The sequence below is a fragment of the Mustelus asterias genome, chromosome 4 (assembly GCF_964213995.1).
Source record: "Mustelus asterias chromosome 4, sMusAst1.hap1.1, whole genome shotgun sequence".
NCBI classification, from domain to species: domain Eukaryota; kingdom Metazoa; phylum Chordata; class Chondrichthyes; order Carcharhiniformes; family Triakidae; genus Mustelus; species Mustelus asterias.
Window position 1 is genome coordinate 58,486,859 of NC_135804.1, and position 22,295 is coordinate 58,509,153.

Below are 22,295 nucleotides of genomic sequence, written 5' to 3' on the forward strand. Positions count from 1 at the left end.
TCCCAATAGGATGTTCCATTGAACCAATTTGGTATTTTCTATTTCCTATCTGACCCACCAGATGATGCCCATAACTGAGGTGGTCAATTAGGCGCTGGTTTGTGCCGGTGATTGAGATTGCCAATTTAGTCGTCAGTTAGGTGCCTGTTTATGCTGTGGGCCTATCAGGAGTTGCACTGGTGTTCAAATTTAAACAACTAATCTGCCTTTGTGGTTACATTGTGTGCGAGTCCATCCAGCTTCCACCTGTGTGACACTTCATTCCCCTTTCATGTGCAAGGGGTTAGTGGAGGTAGATTAGGACAAACCTCTTGACTAGTATGAAATCAACAACCTGAAATTAATGTTTTACCGAGCTAGCTATGATTCAGTTTTAATAGCTGGCTCTGTTCTCACAGCCAGTCACAAAGTGTTCCAGCTCCTCTGCTGAGTATCATTCACACCTCTTGAATTGTTAATGTTTCTTTAGGGATCTTGTCAAAATAGAAAAAAACTCTCAAATATTTCACATGTATCAAGAGAAGTTTGAGAGTATAAAAACCTTTCTTAAAGATGGTAAAGGTTGATGAGAAATGAAGCATTTTCTGTTTCTTCTCTGATGGTAACATCAGCAATGTGTCTCAGGTTAATATATGCAGTAAAGCTCTACATTGTCCTACTGAATTCTCCCTGGGTTCCATACACAGTAGAGTTCTCTCCACAATTTGTTTGGGTATAGTATTGGTTAATTGTAATTCAATCCAATTTTGCTTGGTCAAAATTATATTAATACAAATTCCTGAATAGCACCAACTACTTATCTAAGTGTAACATTTCCATTTCCCACACCAGCCATCCACGTGATTATGTCAAGGGCACTTCTGATATAATGTGCATATGTATTGCAATTTATGCAGTGCAGCCTACAAGCATTCCAACAGCTTTTACACCGAGACACTTGGGTCCGGTCCTTGCATTAGTTTAAAATCATCTCAGGACCCTTGTTCTGTCACTATCGCTTCCTATGAGTAAATTGTCGTCAGGGGTTTGACTCTGTTCCAGTATACAGGATTATGTCACCAAACAGGAGAAGCTTGAAACGCTCCTTGCTCAACCTCCACTTTCTTATTCCACTGTTGGTTCTGAAAATACTTGTCTTTCTGTCTCCAATACAATGTATGTGTCTTGTTTTGCTTGTCATTTTTCCATGGCTGCTATCTTGTCACTGACTAATAACACACGGTAGGGGAATTTTCTGACCTCGCCACGCTTGACATAGATCGCGCCAATCTCGGAAAATAGCGTGATGGCCGAAAATTTGGCTTTGCGCCTGGTACCAAACAGTTTGTAATTGTCTGGTCCCTTCCCAATTGTCCCATTGGTTAGACGCAGCATGGGTTCATGAAGGGCAGGTCATGTTTGACTAATTTGGTGGAATTCTTTGAGAACATTACATGCGCAGTGGACGATGGGGAACCTGTGGATGTGGTATATCTGGATTTCTAGAACGCATTTGACAAGGTTCCATACCAAAGACTGCTGCATAAGATAAAGGTGCACGGTGTTACGGGTAACGCATTAACATGGATAGAGGATTGGTTAACTAACAGAAAGCAAAGAGTGGGGGTAAATGGGTGTTTTTCTGGTTGGCGATCAGTGACTAGTGGTGTGCCTCAGGGATCAGTGTTGGGACCGCAATTGTTTACGGTTTACATAGATGATTTGGAGTTGGCGACCAAGTGTAATGTGTCAAAATTCGCAGATGACACTAAGATGAGTGGCAGAGCAAAGTGTGCAGAGGACGCTGAAAGTCTGCAAAGGGATATAGATAGTCAAAGTGAGTGGGCGAGGGTCTGGCAGATAGAGTACAATGTTGGTAAATGTGAGGTGATGGGTAAAAAATTGCAGCATGCTGCTGTGCAGAGGGACCTGGGTGTCCTTGTGCAAGAATCACAAGGAGTTGGTTTGCAGGTGCAGCAGGTAATTAAGAAGGCAAATGGAATTTCATTGCTAGAGGGATATTGCACTGAGGCTTCTCCTCAATAACTACTCCACAGCCAGGTGGCAGGGGACATAGCTCTTTATTCAGTCTACTCGGTCCATACTCCAAAGATTGACTGCCCATTCTGGGCGGGTCCCAACAGCTCATTCCACACCCAAGGTCACATGGCCCTTTCCCTTAAAGAGGCTATGCTCCAACATATACAACACTTCTTTCCTTTAAACAACACACCTCCCCCAAGACAGCAACAGCACATTAATTATTTACATACAATTGGACACTTTTCTCTTATACATCTTACAGGTGCTTGATGCAGAGCCCACAACATATTTACAGTATAATACACATAGTTAGTTCCCCACGCCTGGCATCCATCTTACATAGACATGATCAACCTCTCTAGGGGATGATGTTCCTTTGGGGATTGTTTCCTGGGGACTGGAACTGGTTTTATGATCCTCTCTGGCGAGAGGATCATTCCCACTGTCGACTTACATATGCTGTCAGTTCTGGATCCTTCAGTTAGCTTGCTTGCCTCTTGCTGACCAGATCAACTACTTGACTCATTATGGGATCCATCTTTGTAGCTTGTTTCATCTTAGCAACTGTCAATGGTACATTATCCTCTTGTGAGAAATATATGATTGGTATAACCGCAACTGGGGGCTCACGACAATGGTAGTCTGGAAAACGCATCCATATTTGCATGCTGTTCCAACAGCAGATTTCAAATGACTGGCCTGACAATATCAGCGCCCACCTCTGCACTTGAGCTGTGGCCATAGTTGGAATCCATGAGTGAGATCCCAAAATCTTGATCAGTGTTCTATGGTTCATTGTCAGCAAAACAAACCCTGCCATACAGGTTGTGGTGAACCTTGGAAGTGCCGAAAATGATACCCAGTACTTTCTTTTCTACCTGTGCATGGTTCTCTTCCACTTTCGAGAGGGATTTTGATGTAAATACAATGGGCCTCTCCTCCATTGGGCATCACATGGGATATCACCGCTCCAACGCCATATGGCGATGCATTACAGGCCAGCTACAAAAGGGTTAAAATGGACTAAGACCCCAGGCTCCTTCAATGCCTCCTTCACTGCTTGGTATACATTCTCATGCTCCGGCGCTCACTGTCACATCTGTCCCTTCGTCAAGCAGGGGTTTCAAAACTGTCACCAAATGAGGCACAAACTTGCCATAGTAATTTATGAGTCCCAGGAAAGACCTCAGCTGGGACATGTTTTCTGGCCTCAGCGCCTTCATTATGACTCCTCGCTCCTTTGGTGTTTTATGCAACCCTTCACCATCAATTACATGACCTAAGTACTCGACTGAGTCTTTAAGAAACTTGCACTGTCTTTCCTAATCGGGCGCGAAAACGTGGTAAAGTTGGGCATGAGGCTATTAACGTGATCCGCGCCCACGTCTGCACTGATGCCCACTGGGGGGGGGGGGGGAGGCGGGTCCGATCTGATCATTTTCTGGAGGGGGGGGAGGAGGAAGCAGGTCAGATGTATCTCTGGTGGATGGGGGGTGGGGGAGGGATGCCAGATCGTTGACTGTTTGTGGGGTGGGTGGGTGGGGAGGGGAGGCAGGCCCGATCATTCTCTGGTGGGAGGAGGGAGGCCAGATGGATCTCTGGTAGGGGGTAGGAGGGACTGCTGCCACTCTGCGGGCGATCGCTGGGGGGGGAAGGAGCAGAGGGTCGTGATCGGTCTGGGTAGCGGCGGGGGTGGATAAGTTATGTTGTAGGGATGGGGGTGATGTCTGTGGGGACCATCACTCCCGGGCCGCTTTATCCGCTTTTTGCGGCCTGGGTGCGATGTGACAGCGGCGCGATTTTCAAGTTTTTTTTTTCTCACTGCACATGCGCAGTTCAGAGCTCCGATCGTTTTGGGTGCGCTAAGCCCCGCCCACAGCGCAATTCAGACTCGTGATTTTTTTTTTTTTCAAGCTGAATGCGTATGGGGGCGCCCAAGAACAGGTTTCCAAGTCGGATCTGAATTGTACCCAGATTCAGCACTTCGAATGAAAATGGTAAAATCGGGCCCCATGTTCCAGCAGCTTCTTCATCGTGGCTTCTAAATTCCGCATATGTTCTTCATCTGTGGAACCCACGATGAAGAAGCTGCTGGAACATGGGGCCCGATTTTATCATTTTCATTGGAAGTGCTGGATCTGGGTGCAATTCAACGTCCCTCCTCTCTTCCACTGTGTCTAGCATACAGTCCACCTCTTCATCAGTGAACTTTGGAGCAGTTCTTGTTGGTGCCATTTTCCTGGTGTAACTGCCTGTGTGTCCATCATTAGAGCTTATACAGAGCTCTCACTTGTTAAGGGAGTTCAGCTGCAGGCAGTGTGGGTGAGTCACGCGTCCATTCAGTTGATTCCAATGAGGTTAGGCCCCGCCCACTACCCCTGCTGGCGAGAATCATATTGCGGCTCTTTTTTTCAAAAAAGAACAAAAACAAAGAACAATACAGCACAGGAACAGACCCTTCGGCCCTCCAAGCCCACGCCGCTCCCTGATCCAAACTAGACCATTCTTTTGTATCCCTCCATTCCCATTCCGTTCATGTGGCTATCTAGATAAGTCTTAAACGTTCCCAGTGTGTCCGCCTCCACCACCTCGCCCGGTAGCGCATTCCAGGCCCCCACCACCCTCTGTGTAAAATACGTCCTTCTGATATCCGTGTTAAACCCCCCCACCGCCCTCAAACCTATGACCCCTCGTGAACGTCACCACCGATCTGGGAAAAAGCTTCCCACCGTTCACCCTATCTATGCCTTTCATAATTTTATACACCTCTATTAAGTCTCCCCTCATCCTCCGTCTTTCCAGTGAGAACAACCCCAGTTTACCCAATCTCTCCTCATAACTAAGCCCTTCCATACCAGGCAGCATCTTGGTAAACCTCCTCTGCACTCTCTCTAAAGCCTCCACGTCCTTCTGGTAGTGTGGCGACCAGAACTGGGCGCAGTATTCCAAATGCGGCCGAACCAACATTCTATACAACCGCAACATCAGACCCCAACTTTTATACTCTATGCCCCGTCCTATAAAGGCACGCATGCCATATGCCTTCTTCACTACCTTTTCCACCTGTGCCGTCACCTTCAAGGATCTGTGGACTTGCACACCCAGGTCCCTTTGCGTATCTACACCCTTTATGGTTCTGCCATTTATCGAATAGCTCCCCCCTTCGTTAGTTCTACCAAAATGCATCACTTTGCATTTATCTGGATTGAACTCCATCTGCCATTTCTTTGCCCAAATTTCTAGCCTATCTAGATCCTTCTGTAGCCTCTGACAATGTTCCTCACTATCTGCAAGTCCAGCCATTTTCGTGTCGTCCACAAACTTACTGATCACCCCAGTTACACCTTCTTCCAGATCGTTTATATAAATCACAAACAGCAGAGGTCCCAATACAGAGCCCTGCGGAACACCACTAGTCACAGGCCTCCAGCCGGAAAAAGACCCTTCCACTACCACCCTCTGTCTTCTGTGACCAAGCCAGTTCTCCACCCATCTAGCCACCTCCCCCTTTATCCCATGAGATCCAACCTTTAGCACCAACCTACCATGAGGGACTTTGTCAAACGCTTTACTAAAGTCCATATAGTCGACATCCATGGCCCTTCCCTCGTCAACCATTCTAGTCACTTCTTCAAAAAACTCCACCAGGTTAGTGAGGCATGACCTCCCTCTCACAAAACCATGTTGACTATCATTAATGAGTTTATTCCTTTCTAAATGCGCATACATCTTATCTCTAAGAATCCTCTCCAACAACTTCCCCACCACGGACGTCAAGCTCACCGGCCTATAATTTCCCGGGTTATCCTTGCTACCCTTCTTAAATAACGGGACCACATTAGCTATCCTCCAATCCTCTGGGACCTCACCTGTGTCCAGTGACGAGACAAAGATTTGCGTCAGAGGCCCAGCGATTTCATCTCTCGTCTCCCTGAGCAGCCTTGGATAGATTCCATCAGGCCCTGGGGATTTGTCAGTCTTTATATTCCCTAAAAAACCTAACACTTCCTCCCTTGTAATGGAGATTTTCTCTAACGGGTCAACACTCCCCTCCGAGACACTCCCAGTCAACACATCCCTCTCCTTTGTGAATACCGATGCAAAGTATTCATTTAGGATCTCCCCTACTTCTTTGGGCTCTAAGCATAATTCCCCACTTTTGTCCCCGAGAGGTCTGTTTTTTTTCCCTGACAACCCTTTTGTTCCTAACGTATGAATAAAATGCCTTGGGATTCTCCTTAATCCTGTCTGCCAAGGACATTTCGTGACCCCTTTTTGCCCTTCTAATTCCTCGTTTGAGTTCTTTCCTACTTTCTTTGTATTCCTCCAGAGCGCCCTCCGTTTTTAGCTGCCTGGACCTAACGTACGCCACTCTTTTCTTTTTGACCAATCGCTCAAAAGTGTCATAAGATTGGATATTTTCACTCGCTGATAAAACAGGTCTGAAACTCTCCCTTTTTCTCGCTCATTCAATACTTCCAATTTTTTTGATAAGATCACCTCCTTAGATTTTTATCATTAAAATTTTTCCCTTGGAAACTTTTTGGGAAAATCCCTCCCAATGTGTCTGACCTGACCCCAACACAAGTGTTTTTGGGGTTTAAATGATTTGCTTCATTGTTACGTTAAGAAGCAGTTACTAGTTCCTTCTACAAAATGCCTTCCTCCCTTTTGCTTATCCATGGTCTGACCAGTTTCGCCTTGGGTTCTAGAAGTTACCCTTCATTTTGTGTACAGGAATATGATTCACTGCAATGACATTATGTTCAGGGAGATTCACAGGCAGAATTAAAACATGAAGTTTCTCTGGTGATATTTATTATTTGACAATGGACAAGGATAATAAAAAATAAAACTGTCAAACCATTTATTGAGCTAAGGAGATTACTGTAATCCTGGTTTTCTGTATGAATAGTCAGAGATCTGCGGCTAGAAGATACATGAAACCGAGGCGCCTGTGAGAAAACTGACAGAAAATTACAGAGCTTTTAAAGCTTTTATTTATTTGCAGTGGCCCAGTGATGATGTAATAATTTTACATCATTCAAGTCTATTATTAAGTCGTGTATAATGTACATCAAAACTTAAATGCATCATCAGTGATACAGAAAAAAAGATTGTCACGATTTTCTAATTAGAAGCACAGAATTATACCACATAGAAAGAAGCCGCTCAATCTTGCCTGTGCTGACTCTTTGTAAGAGCTATCCAATTAGTCCTACTGCACTGCCATTTCCTTATAGCTCTGCAATTTTCTTTCCTTTTCACGTATATACCCAGTGCCCTCTTGAAAGTCACTATTGAATCTGGTTCCACCAACCTTTCAGGCAGTGAATCAAGATCACAACAACTGGCTGCATTAAAATATTATCTTCTTCATCTCAAATATCTTTAGTGACCTTCAATCACCAACTCTCCGGCGACTGAAAACAGTTTATTCTTCATTACTCTATCAAATCCTTCATATATTTGAACATCTCTATCAGGCAGAATTTTCCACTCTGTGCATTAAGTGCAGTGGCGGGCATGAAAATTGATGTTTTACCCGCTGGCTGCAATGGTGGATTTGCGCGCCTTATCGATTGCTTCCTGCCTCATTAAATGTGCACGTACAGGGAACATGTCGTATCACTAGTGGTGGTCTCTGATTCGCCCGCTCCACCATAACTTTACCATTTCCTTACTCCCGGCACCACTTTTAAAGTGCAGCCACGCACAGGGCTCTCAATGTCTGCACTCCATGACTGCTCCACTGAAGAAAGGAAACCAAGAAAACATCACCCTCCAAATTCAGTGACACCCCACTGTGCTGCCTGCTGGGCACTTTTGAGGCCTGCATGTGATGTCCTCTGCCACCACTCTGGCCACAGAAGGTCCAGAAAGCTCACCGATCTGGCTTGGGAGGTGGTGGCAGCAGTGTTCATTGCCAACGCTGCACGTAAGAGGTCAGGCACCCAGTGCAGAAAGAGGCCGAATGATCTCATCCATACGATCAGGGGTATGTCAAGCATCTCATTACTCTCAACTCACACTCAAGCCCACACATTCACTGCCAGCTCAATGGACGTCACCACGTACTCTCACAAATACCCTCAAATCTCACAAATACCCTCAAATCACCATCTGGGTTCATCTCCTCTGGAGATTGCATCCTCTTCCTGTCCATGCTTCCACTCACCACCACACGTGCCAAGCATCCTTATTTGCTCTGGCATGTGTCTTGCTCACACTCTGTCTGTCATTATGCAGGACAATATTGCCCACGATTGCGGGGAGAGGTCCCGGACTGGGGTGGGTGGAGTGCTGGAGCTCAAGGCCCTCTCTCAGTTTGAAAACTGAGCCATTAAGCTGGCCTAAGAGGACTTTGACCATGCTTATGGTGATGGTGAGGTTGGCAGCAAACACCTATATGAGAATCCTGCACCAGCTCATCCCTCAAACTACCACACTGTGAGTGCATTGTCCTAGTTCAGAGTCACTTGCCAAGAACTAATTTTCTCTCTTTCATAGGTGCTTCAGCCAGCCAGGTCCCTAGCTTGAACTCTGATGACAGACACCTCGGATGAGGTCCTGAGGACATCACAGAAGAAGATGTGACACGCACATCCTTGCCAGTGCAGAGATACCCCTCAGTGCAACCTAGTTCTAGGGCAGGCTTGGGGTGTTTTTGTGAGCGCAGCACACAATCTGGTCCATAACAATCAGAGGCAGGGACATCTGAAGTTGCCAGCACTGGAAGAGCTGTTGGAGGCCAGGATTCTGCTGAGTCCAAGTCAGATGACGAGCCTCTGGACTTGGTCCTAAAATCTGCAGCAACAATCATGGGAACATCAGGAAGGGATGATAGCTGCATTCCTCAGATTGCAATGGACGATGGAGTCTGTCCACATTCAGTCTGAGGTGATAGCACAGCCAATGCGCTGTGGTCAACATTGGCAGGATGGCAGCCCCATGGAGACCTTGGTCCATGATGGCAGTCCTGCTCTGGTGCAGGAGATGCACTCCATCACTGTAGCTCTTCATGGCATCCATCTGTGGACGTGCAAGAGGGGATGGGCACCTTTATCTCACTCCAGTTTCTCCTTCTGTTCAAGGAGTCAGGCACGGGCTCTTGAGCACCCTGAGAGAGGAGGACCAGCAGGTGGACAGCCCACGGCCATTCATCAACACCAATCCCCTCTTCCTGTGACCCCATCATCTCTAGTTCCACAGACTGAGGAGGGTCCACCTGATCCACAGTAGGATACTCAGCAGGCTGGGACCCTCCAGGTTGGCTGTCCAAAGTCAGCACAGACAAGGTAGCAGGCAGCAGGCTGTCTCCACCCCAATGTGGATGTTGGGGATGCATCCGGACATAGCAGTAGGGTTAGGGGTACAATAACGGCATGGGTGTTTACAACATCTATATAGGGGGAGATTCTCCCGGCTCACTGGATATCAGCCTGTGGCGGGATTTGAGCCTGGCGTCTGGCCAATTGTGACTCTCCCAGGCCTTTTTTAAAAAAAAGAGAATCAGGATCGTGCCGGAAATCAATGTGAGGCTGATTACCATATTGAAATCTGAGTGGCAAAGAGGCAGGGCCAATCACTGGTAGTTGGGTGGGGGGGAATCCGCTATGCATTCTGCATTAGGGATCGGTGGAGTTGGGAGGGAGGGGGCTGGCCAAGGTGGGGTGGGGGGGGGGAGTGAAATCAGGCTGGAGATGGGGACGGCAGGGATTCGGGCTGGCCATGTCAGGGGAGGTCGCAGATCAGGAGTTTTGGGGAAGCAATCGGGAAGCCGGCGATGGGGCATGCGCCGATCTCCCTGCTGACAGATCAGCGCATGCATAGTGACCCTCTGATGCGCTACTCAAACACGAGGCCTGAAGCTCAGTAAATGAAAGGCTTTTATTTACTGTAATGAAGCTGCAGAACTTATATACACTATCCCAGACTGAAGGGGTCCCGGCCAGAGCAGGGACTCTTATACCTCTCCCAGGAGGCGGAGCCCGACTGGGATGTGCCACAACACTACAGTACAAAGCTGTAACAACCCCACCCTAACCCCAACAGCAACAATAGCACAACCCAACAGTAACATACAAAAAATGGGTGGGAAAATCTCCCGTATTCTTGCCTGTTGGACACTTAATTTTTTTTAGGAGATTTGTTTTTTGAGAAGTGGGCATTGCTGACTGGGCCAGCATTTATTGCTCACCACTAGTTGCCCGAGGGCAGTTGAGAGTCAGCCACATTGCTGTGGCTCTGGAGTCACATGTAGGCCAGACCAGGTAAGGACGGCAGATTTCCTTCCCTAAAGGACATTAGTGAACCAGGTGGGTTTTTCAGACAATTGACAATGGTTTCATGGTCATCAGTAACCCCCATAATATTTACAGATGTAACCCATTTCACAGCGCTTGTGTATGCCTCTGTTTTATGATGAGCAGTGTTGCTGTCAATCAGGTTTAATAATATGGTGCCTTCCCTCACTTATCTGCAGTTGTTGCTATCATCTCTTGTGGAATGTGGTGACTGAAGGCCTCATATGCACACCTGTCTTGTCTGGCCTGTGCTACGGCCTCTTCCCCTGCAGCCTCGGCTTCCTCAATCTCAATGTCCTTATCCCCTTCGATATCCTCCTCATTAGAGGAAATATGCAGTTTTTCCATGTCAGCATCTGGCAAGTCCCTCCCCTCCTTTGCAGCGCCAAGTTGTGCAGCATGCTGCAAGCCACAATGATCCATGAGACCCTCTGAGGACCTTACTGAAGTGCTACATCAGATCTGTTCAGGCATCAGCACGCATCTTTAAGATGCAAATGGTCTGTTCCATCAATGCTCGAGTAGCAGCATGAGCATCGTTGTACCATTTCTCTGCAGGATTCTGTGGCTGCTGCATGGGTGTCTTCAGACATGCCCTTTGTGAGTACCGTTTGTCCCTAAGGAAGCAATCCTAGACCTTATGTGGTCCCTCAAAGATGTCCAAGAACTGTGATGTATGAATCGTAAACGCTTCCTAGATACATGGTGCAAAATTGCATGATAATGTATTATTGTACAGACCGGCTGTATATTGATTGAGTGGAAGCTTTTCCTTTATGCGTTGAAGTGCCTGTTGCCAAGAGCTTTTATAGCTATGAGTGCAGTCGATAGCACCCTGTACCTGTGGTAATCTGGAAACTGCTGCAAAGCCCACTGCTATGGCATCCTGGCTAGCTTGACTTCAATTGAAGTTGATATAAATTGGTAAAAAGTGTGTTTGTCATCTCATGTGCATATTTGTGAATGGACACTTGAGAGATCTGACAGAGACCCCAGTAGAGCCCTAGAAGGAGCCACTCACGTAAAGGTCCACTGCGGCAGATTGTTTCACAGCCAATGACAATAGATGTCCTCCTAGTATCCAAGTTGTCAATTCATGGAGAATGTGGCAAATTTGAGTTACCAGATCCCGGGACATGTGGATGTATCGCTCAACTGCAGATAAAGGATGTTAGTTCTTTACATCCTTGGTCTTGCCAGGAACCTGTGCACAGCATCTCGGTGAGCCTCATCCTCTGCATCCAGAGGGGATTCTGCTGCCCCTTTTCCCTTGAGGGTTCAGCTCCTCCCTTTGGTGAATCTGGTGCCCTCATTGTAATCTTCCCCTCCTTCTCTCCTGCCTGTATGTGATTATGCAGGCTCTATCTTCCTGATGGTCTCCTTTCTGCAGCATCAGTGAGAAAGAGACGTGAGTCAGCATCAGCATGCAAAGGTCCTATTTCTGGCAATGACTCGTCAGTGAATGTGGGTTCAAGGGCTTTGTTCCAGTGTTGAAAATAAATTTCCCTAAAAATCTCAGCAAGTGCAGATTTTATTTCAAGGTGCGTCTCCCTCCAATCCTCTAACCCACCCCCACCAGCTGTTTACATGACTGCCTGCTATGAGATTGCTTTGGCCAAGCACTTAGATCTGCTGCTTTCAACCCAGATGCTTTGGTCCTCATTCACTTCACTCAAATGCCACAGCCTTTAGAATACACATGAGTGAGAAGCGTAACCAGGAACTGAGATTATTTCTTCTGTGAAGCTGCCAGCACCATGATTGTAACATGCACCTGAAGCTTGTTCAGTTGCCCAATTGCTCTAGCGTGCATTACCACTCTGGAGAATCTTCACACTGTGAACAAGGGGTTAATTCAAGGAGATCGATTAGTACCCCTTTGTGGGATTAGCCTTGCATGAAAGCGCATCCTAGTTTCATTTTCCTGATTCCGTGCATTGTCATTAAAAGTTTCCTAACATATCTCTGCTGTGCATATTTCCTCATTTGGGAATGCACAGTTCAGTTGAGCGTCTCTTTTAATCAGCACCAGTTCATGAACCTGCCCTCCAATCAGCCCTCAGAGCCCTCACCAGCAGAGTATCTCCTGATTTTATTTGCGTACTGCACTATCACTGCAGGTTGGAAGATGGTGCTGCTGAGGTCTCACTACCAGATCAGTTGGTCCCTCCCTGTATGAGTGTGACATACCCTCCCATTGTCCTGCAGGCCTTAATGTTCAGATTTCCCTCCCTCTAAGAACCTGTCAATCCTCCGCTTGTATTCCTTCATCCCATTGTAATTGAGGTGGATATCCGTTTTGTACCCTCTGAACATGAAGATGTGCCTATACCCTGAGTGGATGTCACCCCTCCCATTATGAGGACATATATCACCCACCCTCTTACCACACCCTTGAATACTACAATATATCTAAAGGCTGCAGATGCTTCCTCTGACTCAATGTGCCATATGCAACCTGGTATAATGTCAGAAACCCAACATCCTGGGCATGACGGAGATTACACACACATACACACGTCTGAGTTCCTGCCAACATTGCACAATGCAAGGTAGGTGAACAAACCTCGAAAGCCTGATGAAATGCAGGCCACGAGGTACACATGGCATAGATACTGTTGCGAAACATGCCGTTCCAACTGGACATGGATGTGCCCTTGTGATTCAGCATGGGGGGATGATTCCAGTGATATTTTCTGCTCCCGTCTGCCATGATGCCTACCATGGGAGGGTCCAGAAAATCCTGCCAATTAAATCCCCCCTTAACCTCCACTATCCATTTATTCTAATTGGTGGTGAGATAATTTGAACCAATCAAAAAAAATGTTCCTGCTATCTGCTTATTTCCTGTTCTACCATAACTCACTGAGCAATGTCACAGATGATCCACTCAAATTAATAAATATTTAAATTCATAACCATTTGAAATTTGAATTGATATTGTGCCCTATCAAGGAAAGCAGCAGAAAATATATATAGAAGATAGCGAACATTTCAACCCTTAAAGGCTGCTTAGCTCTACTAAAATGGTTGCTACTAATGATTAAGAAACTTGGAATAAAACTCTCGAGAACCCACCCAGGCTGTTTGATGAGCTGATCCCTGACTAGTTAATTAGACTGATACTCCAAATGTATAGTTAGACTGCATCTGTATTTTCTTCCTGTTTACTGTTACCAACATATAATATCACGGTTTTTCTTTCTGAATGATTAGCGAAGACATTCAAAATCATCCAGAATGTTGCATATTTTACATCACAACCAAAGAATAGACCATTTTTCATAGTTATTCAGGAAGGGTTGTGGGTGCAAGTTCAGTTGCAATGTTCAATAGCAATCTTTAATAGTGATAATAAACATTGCAGCGCAGGTAATGAAGATCTTGCATTGTTGTTCCATATGAAGTTCGTTCTTTTTCTCTTTTTGTAGGACAGTTGTGATGTGTTCCTGCCCCCCCTGGACTCAAATTGGCAGGTACTGTACACCAATTCTTTTTGACATTGTAGAACAATAGTCTTGAGTTCTGCTTGGATCAGAGTGATTTCTGGGGACAGAATTGATGTCTGATGCTGTGTGAGCCATCTTGGGAATTCTTTATGGTCTTCCTGGTGCCCTAATTTAATCCACATTATGGCCCTAATTTAAAGCATACATTTTAAGCCTACATTCAAAATATATTTTCTCCCCATGGTTAAGCTTACTGTTGCCAGCAGCACGCCTCAGGTGAAGGATGGAAACAGACAGTGCTTTACACGACTGCAATGATAAGAAAACTAGTTGCCAATGCCACTATGTATCTGGGAAATTCGCAGATCCACACTGGGGTAACTACGCTTCATGATTCCCTTATCACAGCAAATTACTGCCTCTGCTTGCTGACTTTTTGTCCAAGAACAAAACAGGCCAGGAGGAAATTGTAGACAAAACCTTAATTGCAGCATGCCATGCCACAGTGCTCTGCTTCCAAAAGTTGTTGCACTTCAAAGGATGGGAAGAAAGATTTTGGGGTTCCCTCTGAAAGATAGTTGAGTGGCAAGGAGTTGAGTGCAAATGAGATCAATCGATCAGATATGAGTCTCTTGGAGGAAATGAGACTGGGAGGCTGGAAGTTGTGAATAGTATAGGGTTGTGATTAGTGTAGGGGAGGATGTGGAGCCAATAGCACATAACATAGCTGCACAGTTAGTTGTGATCATTGAAAAAAAAATCCATAAACTCCTGACACTTAGCAGTGCAGGGACAGGAATACAATACAAATTGGTCCTTCGGGGAGCAAAAAGCAATTGCCTCCACAGTGGTCATTAGGTTTGGATTAGTTCTGGAAAAGGACAAGCAGCAAGCTAGACTAGAAATACTTAATTAGAGATGTCCAGTTTCATTGGGTTGAGAATGAATGTGGCTGGGGCAAATTGGAATCAAAGACTTGCAGGCAAAAATGTATTTGGACACTGGGCCGTCTTTAAAGAGGAGCTAGTTTGATACATTCCAATTAAGGAAAAGGTAGGACAACCAACGTCAGAGCTCCCTGGATGTTGAAAGAGATAGCGAGCAAGATGAGCAGAGAAAGGAGAATGACAGATGTCAGGCTGATGATACAAGTGAGAATCAGGTTTAATATAGAATGTTGAGGGGAAGTGAAATGAAAGGCAAAGAAAGAATATGAGAATTGATTGGTAGCTAACATCAAATGTAATTCAAATGTCTTTTTTCAGTATACGAATAGTAGACAGATAGTAAGAGGAGGGATGGGGTTGATAAGAGAACAAAAAGGAGATTTACGCTTGGATGCAGAGGGCATTGATGAGGTATTAAATGAGTACTTTGCAATTATCTTAAGAAAGAAGATGCCACCAAAATCAGTGAAAGAGGACACAATTGAGATATTGGATGGTCTGAACATGGATAAAGGGGAGGTACCGGAAAGACTGGATGTATTTAAAGTAGATACGTCATCGGGTCTGGGTGGGATGCATCCAAGGTTGCAGGGAAGACTGGAAATCATTGTAATCTTCTAATTCTCTTTGGATATGGGGAGGGTGGTACTAGAGGACTGGAAAATTGCAAATATTACACCTTTGTTCAGAAAAATATGTAAGGATAAAGACAGCATCTGCAGGCAACAGTTTTAGCCTTGGTAATAGGGAAAATTTTAGAAATAAAGGCCCATATTTTCAGGCCTCTGGATCATTGGAGACTGGATGTACCCCCCAAGATGCACTTCGGGATCCTGTGGAAGTCACAATGCACTGATTCAATGGGAAATGCCTTCAAAATTTGTACTTCCAATGGGCAATTCCCCTGTTCCCTGGCAAACTCCGGAAAAGTCTTCGACCCTGAGTTAGAGTCGGAGATTTCATAGAAATCATAGAAACCCTACAGTGCAGAAGGAGACCATTTGGCTCATCGAGTCTGCACCGACCACAATCCCACCCAGGCCCTACCCCCACATATTTACCCGCTAATCCCTCTAACCTACGCATCTCAGGACTCTAAGGGGCAATTTTTAACCTGGCCAATCAACCTAACCCGCACATCTTTGGACTGTGGGAGGAAACCGGAGCACCCGGAGGAAACCCACGCAGACACGAGGAGAATATGCAAACTCCACACAGACAGTGACCGAGCCGGGAATCGAACCCGGGACCCTGGAGCTGTGAAGCAGCAGTGCTAACCACTGTGCTACCGTGCCGCCCAGTTCAGCCAGTTCCCACTTTCTTACCTGGGTGGTTACTCTCTCCACCCCACAACCTGACCATCTCCAACACCCCTTCTGATTTAACCTGACTAGTCCCCACCACCCAACTCTCCGACCCGGTTCCCTCCCAATCTCACACTCATAGACACTCGTATACTCAGTCACACATACACTAACTCACCCATCCAGCCATTCACCACTCACTCATTCCTTCACTCCATCGCCAGCCCACTCACTCGCTCGCTCACTCCCCACAGTACCACACACCCTCATGAAGTAACAGAGAGGGTTGATGATGGCAATGTGATTGATTGATGTAATGTATATTGCCCTCCAAAAGGCTTTTGATAAAGTGCAAAGTTGCAGCCCATAGAATAAAAATGACAAGAAGCAGAAAGTAATGGTGAATGCTTGTTTTTTTGGATTGGAAGAATGTGTTTAGTGGGGTTCACAGGAGATGGTACTGGGACCACTGCTTTATCAAATACATACTAATGAGTTGGACTTGGATGTATATGGCGCAATTTCAAAATTTGCATAATACAAAACTTGCAAGTGCAGTAAACATTGAGGAGAGTGGTGTAAGACTTCAAGAGAAAACAGATTGGTTCAATGGACAAATATGTGGCAAATTAAATTTAATGCAGAAAAGCGTGAAATGATACATTTTAGTAAGAAGAAAGAGGAGAGATGATAGAAACTAAAGCATACAATTTCAAAGGGGGCATAGGAACACTGAGACCTGGCGGTTTAAGTATAAATCAATGAAAGTGGTTGGGCAGTTAAGAAAATGGTTCAGAAGGCATTTTGGATCCTGAGTTGGTCATGATCTTCCCCCTCTAGCTAAACAAAAACAAGGAAGTTCTGATGAAAGTTCATAAAACACTGGTTCGACCTCAGCTGGAATATTTTGTCCAACTCTAGGAACTACGATTAAAAGGATGTAAAGGCCTTTGAGGAAAAGGATTCACAAGAGTACAGAGATGAAGAACTTCAGTTATGTAGATTGATTGTAGAAGCTGGATGGGGTTCATTGGAGCAGAGAATTTTGAGGAGATTTGACAGAAGTGTTCAAAATCACAAAAGCTTGACAGAGTAGATAGAAAAAAAACCATTCCCATTGGTGGAAGGGCCTGTAACCAGAGGACATAGATTTAAAGTGATTAGCGAAAGAAAGGCACCATGACAAATGATTTTATGCAGCAAGCGGTTATGAACTACAATTCAATGCCTGAAAGGGTAATGAAGGCAGATTCAGTTGTGGCTTTCAAATGGCAATTAGTAAGTACTTGAAGTGAGAAAATTTGTAGGGCCACAGGCAAAGAGCGGGAGGCAAGACTAGCTGGATTGCTCTTGGAGACAGCCAGCATAGACTTGAGTTGAATGGTCTCCTTCTGTGTTGTAACAATTCCATGATTCACCAGAATAATCTTGAAGTAAGAGGAAAATGTAACCTCTTTCTTTGACCAGACAGTTTAAATTATTTTCCATCTGTTTTATCTGAAATCACACTGACTCCATAGTGCAGACACAGTGTCTGTCTCCTTTTTCTCTCCCCCTCTTGTCTGATTCTCCCATTCTTGCACTCACTTCACCCTTTCCCATAATCTAGATCAGTATTTTTAACCTACTAACCTTCCTCCACCATGACTAAACTGAAGACCTTGGGGTAGGTTTTTGGCCACCACAAAAGCTGTAATTGGAGGCAACATGTTGGTTCCTGGCAAATTCTGCCTCACAACAGGTAGTTAATTAGTCTGGTTAAGAGCCTTAAGTCCAATTAAAGGAGGCTGACTGGAATTTCCCACATTGGTGGGGGTCAGGTTAGGTACCAGGAAGTGGGCCCCTGGGGGCAGGGTGGGGAACTCTAGTGCTCCAGACAGGCCTGGAGGCCTTCCCAGCCTGTCTGGGCATGAGAGCATCCATATGCGGCCACCTGGCTGCAAGAACTATTTTTAATGTAAGATTTTAAAGATGGTTATAGAGAGGACATCTCCATGTTGAAGTACCCTCGCTCCCTTATAGTTATCCTTTATCATCTAGCCAGCTGCTCCTCTCCAGCTGGAAAAACTCTACTTGGACACCAGTTTCAAGATTTCACTGTCCTTAATTGGATGGTGATCCTGCCTCCATGTCAATTAAAGGGGCACCCTGCAAAAATTCCAATGAGTGATTGTTTTCCCCCAGGCATGGATTTGGGACCAGGAAACAGTCCAGACTTCTGTTTTCTGTCCCTGGAGGGAAAATCCAGCCTCCTGTCTTCTTATGGCATAAAGTGAAAATAGCTGGAAAGCTCCTGAGCATGTTCCTGAATGGTGGAATCAGCGAGGTAAACTTTTCTCTTTGCAGCCTCCTTACCGTCCTATAGTAACAAGCTCTTAGACCATAAAAGTAAGAGCATAAGAGTGACACACTCCATTATCACAAGCCCAGCTGTGCTAAATTACAGATCTCTGTTCTTGAGGCTTCTGAAAGCTTTCTCTGCTTACAGCATAACATTTAGACGTTTGTCACATTGGTAACCAAGAGTATTTGCTATATTTAGTCGAGGTGTTGGCCACCCAATTTACGTAATAAGTTAATAATGATCCACTGTCAACTCAAATTATGAACCAAAACTTAATAGACATCATAAGAGTACTGTGAACATTCAGTCTGTTACTCTTTCAGTAACTCTAACGCTTATTTCTTAATTGATGAGAATTCAGTTCCTGTTAAGAAAGCAAACACAGATTTTAAATTTCAATTTTGTTCAAATGTCACCGCCTCAATTAACACTCACCTCGGGTGCCAGTGTGATTTGGTCACAGCTTCCAGGCGCTAATCAGATTTTCTTTTTGGTTTTGGATGATTCACTGGCTTCAAACAAATAGAAATAACAAATATGTTTAGAAAGCAACCAGCAGGTTCTGCGAAAGGAAGAAATGACTCGTTTATTTCTTTAACGCTCTTATATTTATATAACGTCTTTTACCACTTATGTACATTGCAAGGCACTATCGGCCAATGAATTACTTTGAAGTGTTATAATGTAGGGAAAAATTAGCTGTCAATTTGCACACAGCAAGCTCCCACAAACAGGAATGGGATAATGACCAGAGAATCTGTGCAAGAAACAGACAAACGAGAGATGCTACTCTGCAAGAAGCCAAGAGAGGCTACTAAGGCATGAAATACCCTGCCAGGCACAGCAGTGGAAGCCAAATCCATAATTGCTTTTAAATGGGAAGTGCATAGGTTTTGAACAAGGCAAGTCTTTAAAATGGTGTGGGGGATGAGCTAAGTGGATCACTTGTTCAGAGAGCCAGCACAGGTTCGATGGGCTGAAGAGCTTACTACCTCTGCACTGTAAAATTGTACAAGCTGATTTTTCTATGCAGGTTTGAGTTGGTCCTTATTTGTTTTAAAATCCCCATGAATCATAAATCCATAATCGCACTTAATTTTCTGCTCTAACCTAATTTGCATAAACGTGACCCATTCAGGTTGGTCGAGAGATTGTGCCATTAATAGGAGTAGGCAATAACGTGTCTGTCAAATTTAAACAGACAGGACAATTAAGGGGAAGTATCTGAAGCAGAGGATAAAAATTCACAAAGCTTCCAGAGAGGTGTATAATCCTAGCATGATCCTTCTCAAGCTGAAGGTGCAGACCAAGATAAAGGGAAAACTGCTTGTACGAATCTGTGGACATGGGAAAATGCAATTAAGCGCTGGCTGATTCCTTGACTGCTGAAATCAAAAAGGTGCTGTATTGAATGCTTACAGTAACAACAACTTAAACTTAGATGGTTCCTTTAACTTGGTAAAACCTCCAAAGGTGCTACATAGGAGCATATTCAGACAAATGAACCTTGAGCCAAAGTAGTAGACATTTAGGCAGATGAGCAAAAGCTAGGTCAATGAGGTAGGTTTCAGGAGGGTCTTGAAGGACCAGAAAAATGGTGGCAGAGAGGCTTAAGGAGGGCATTCTAAAACTTAAGGCCTCAGCAGCTAAAAATACGAATGCTGATGGGAGGATGAAGGAAGTGGGAAATGGACAAGAGGCCAGAGTAGGAGGATGTTATAGACAGGCGGAGGATTAATTTAAACAGTACTAAATTCTCCCCTCATCCCTCACCTGTAAGCAGGAAGGTATTTTTGATTTGCTTCTCCATTTGTAAGCAGTGGCATATTTCCCAACCCCTTGGTTTTGGTGTGATTCAATATTCTATGAATAATTCTTCAGCAAACTCTAGATAAGATGAACTTTGCACATACTCAAACCATGAGAGGAGGAGGGTTGCAACACTGCCTCCTTTTCATTTAGATAGTAAAAGAGGGATAGAGAAAAATATTTCCAGTGCAGAGACCGTAAAGAAAGTAAATATTGTTTCACAAGGGCCCAGAATCAAAGTCCAATGAGGTATTCCTTCACAGAGCTTGGCAGGCTGCAAAACTAATGCTGGATAATTCACTTTTCCAGTAGAGTTGACTTCACACAATGAGATATGCACCCAGAGATGAATCAGTCTTATTGGCAATGATACAGAAGTTCCAGCAGAAGCAGTGTATATGGGGCTTGGTATTCAACCTGAGCACAGCTCCTTTTCTGTGATGCTGCTAGTTAGATGGTAAAATGGCAGACTGACCTTGCAGTACGGCAAGGCAATATAACTGGTTCCACCAACGAGTGGTCCATGCCACATGTCTTCCACCTTTTCACAGTGTCTTTGACAAAGGGTGCACGTCTCTCCGCAGGATCCCCAAGATGGTTAAATGTCTCAACCATTAAGAATTAAAAGGATGGTTGTGGGGTCCTTTGTCCTAGTAGACAAGTAGATTTCAGTTGCCCAACCTGGGTTATGGCTATTGTATAGCTTTCTTTGAAATTGATCTATGCAGCTCACATGGTTAGTGTCTCTTCGGAGGTAACAATGGGCACGTTTCTTTGATTCTGCCAGATGGTTTCTTTTGTTCCAGGCAGACATAGATTCAGTTTAAAAGGTCTTTGTCCAGTCTTTAAAAATTTAGAGAATTTTTGAGGATGCCAACAATGTATAGCATGAGGTTTTAGCCCCCTCACAGAGGAGTACAGCGACTTCGGTGAGTTGCAGTGGTGGGAGGATCTTACAGGGATAAGATGGGGCATGGTCCATGATTTAAATGCAACAATCAACATTTTTCAAGGGAAGGTTTCTAGAACCAGAAGCCAGTATAGAATAATGAGTGAAGAGATGTTGGGTGTGAGTTAGCATATGGACAGTAGAGTTTTGGGTGGGAGGCTAACCGGGTGAGTATTGGAATAGTTAAATCTGGAGGTAAATAAAGACATGACGGTGAGATTCAGCAGCAGACGGGCTGAGCTGCCACAACAGCCATGAGGTTCATGAAAGCATTGCTTCATGTTCTGGGTTGAGTTCTATGTTGAGATTCTTTGCTTTCTCTTTTGGCTACATTAAATTATTTTCCTGTCCTGCCTGCTGATACACACCAGGGCACAGTTTAACAAGTGCTGGTATCTCTGAGGTACTTCACCCAAATTGTTGTTCTTGCATGCTGGAAGAGTATTTAAACATTGAGAGGGCCACCACGGAGGTGCCCAATACTGCCCCTATCTGGTAATCCCATGCACACAGTTTCCGTTGGCTAGCAACCAAGAGCTGAGACTTTGGCTAATTGTATCTTTCCTACTTCAAGAAGCTAAGACTGGTTGTACTAATGTACCATGCTCCAGTTGAGATCAGGGTATTTTTCTTCTTGTATTTTTCTTCAGTGCTGTTGTTTGATTTAGTTTAAACATCTAAAATGTACAGTCATAACACAAGATTAGAAATAGGGAATAATTCGCAATATTGAAAATAAAAAATAAAGTAAGATGTGACCTTCTGGCCATTTGGATATTTAGTTTCTGTGAAACCACTGCCTGGCAGAGAGTATGTAGCTGGAGCTTGAAATCCAAATACCTGTGATCCTTCATAGGATCAATAATTCGGTGATTTTTTTCCCCCCTTTGAACAGTGAGTGTATACCAGCTGACTGCATTACCACTGCAATATCCACAGCCTGTTTCTCGGAATTATGGACAAGCTCTAGAAAATCTCTTTGGCTACTCAGGCTTTACGACGAAGGACCTCTTAAAAGTACAGCAAGATGAGACCAATTTTTAAATCACATGCTCCTATCTATTTAAAGTTTAAATACAATAATTTTCCTGTTTGAAGCCTGACTGACCTTCTGCCAAAGGGTCTCCTGTACAGATAGAATGAACATACATTTACACAACATCTT

At 44.7% G+C, this 22,295-nt stretch overlaps 1 protein-coding gene across 2 annotated transcripts in view; it reads left to right on the top strand.

Moving 5' to 3' along the window:
* ndrg4 (NDRG family member 4) overlaps nt 1-22,295 on the top strand; it is a 133,508-nt gene that overhangs the window by 17,354 nt on the left and 93,859 nt on the right. For both annotated transcript variants that reach the window (XM_078211114.1, XM_078211113.1), the window contains exon 3: nt 13,760-13,804. In XM_078211114.1, the coding sequence (XP_078067240.1) occupies nt 13,760-13,804 (45 nt within the window). The remainder of the gene's footprint in view (nt 1-13,759; nt 13,805-22,295) is intronic.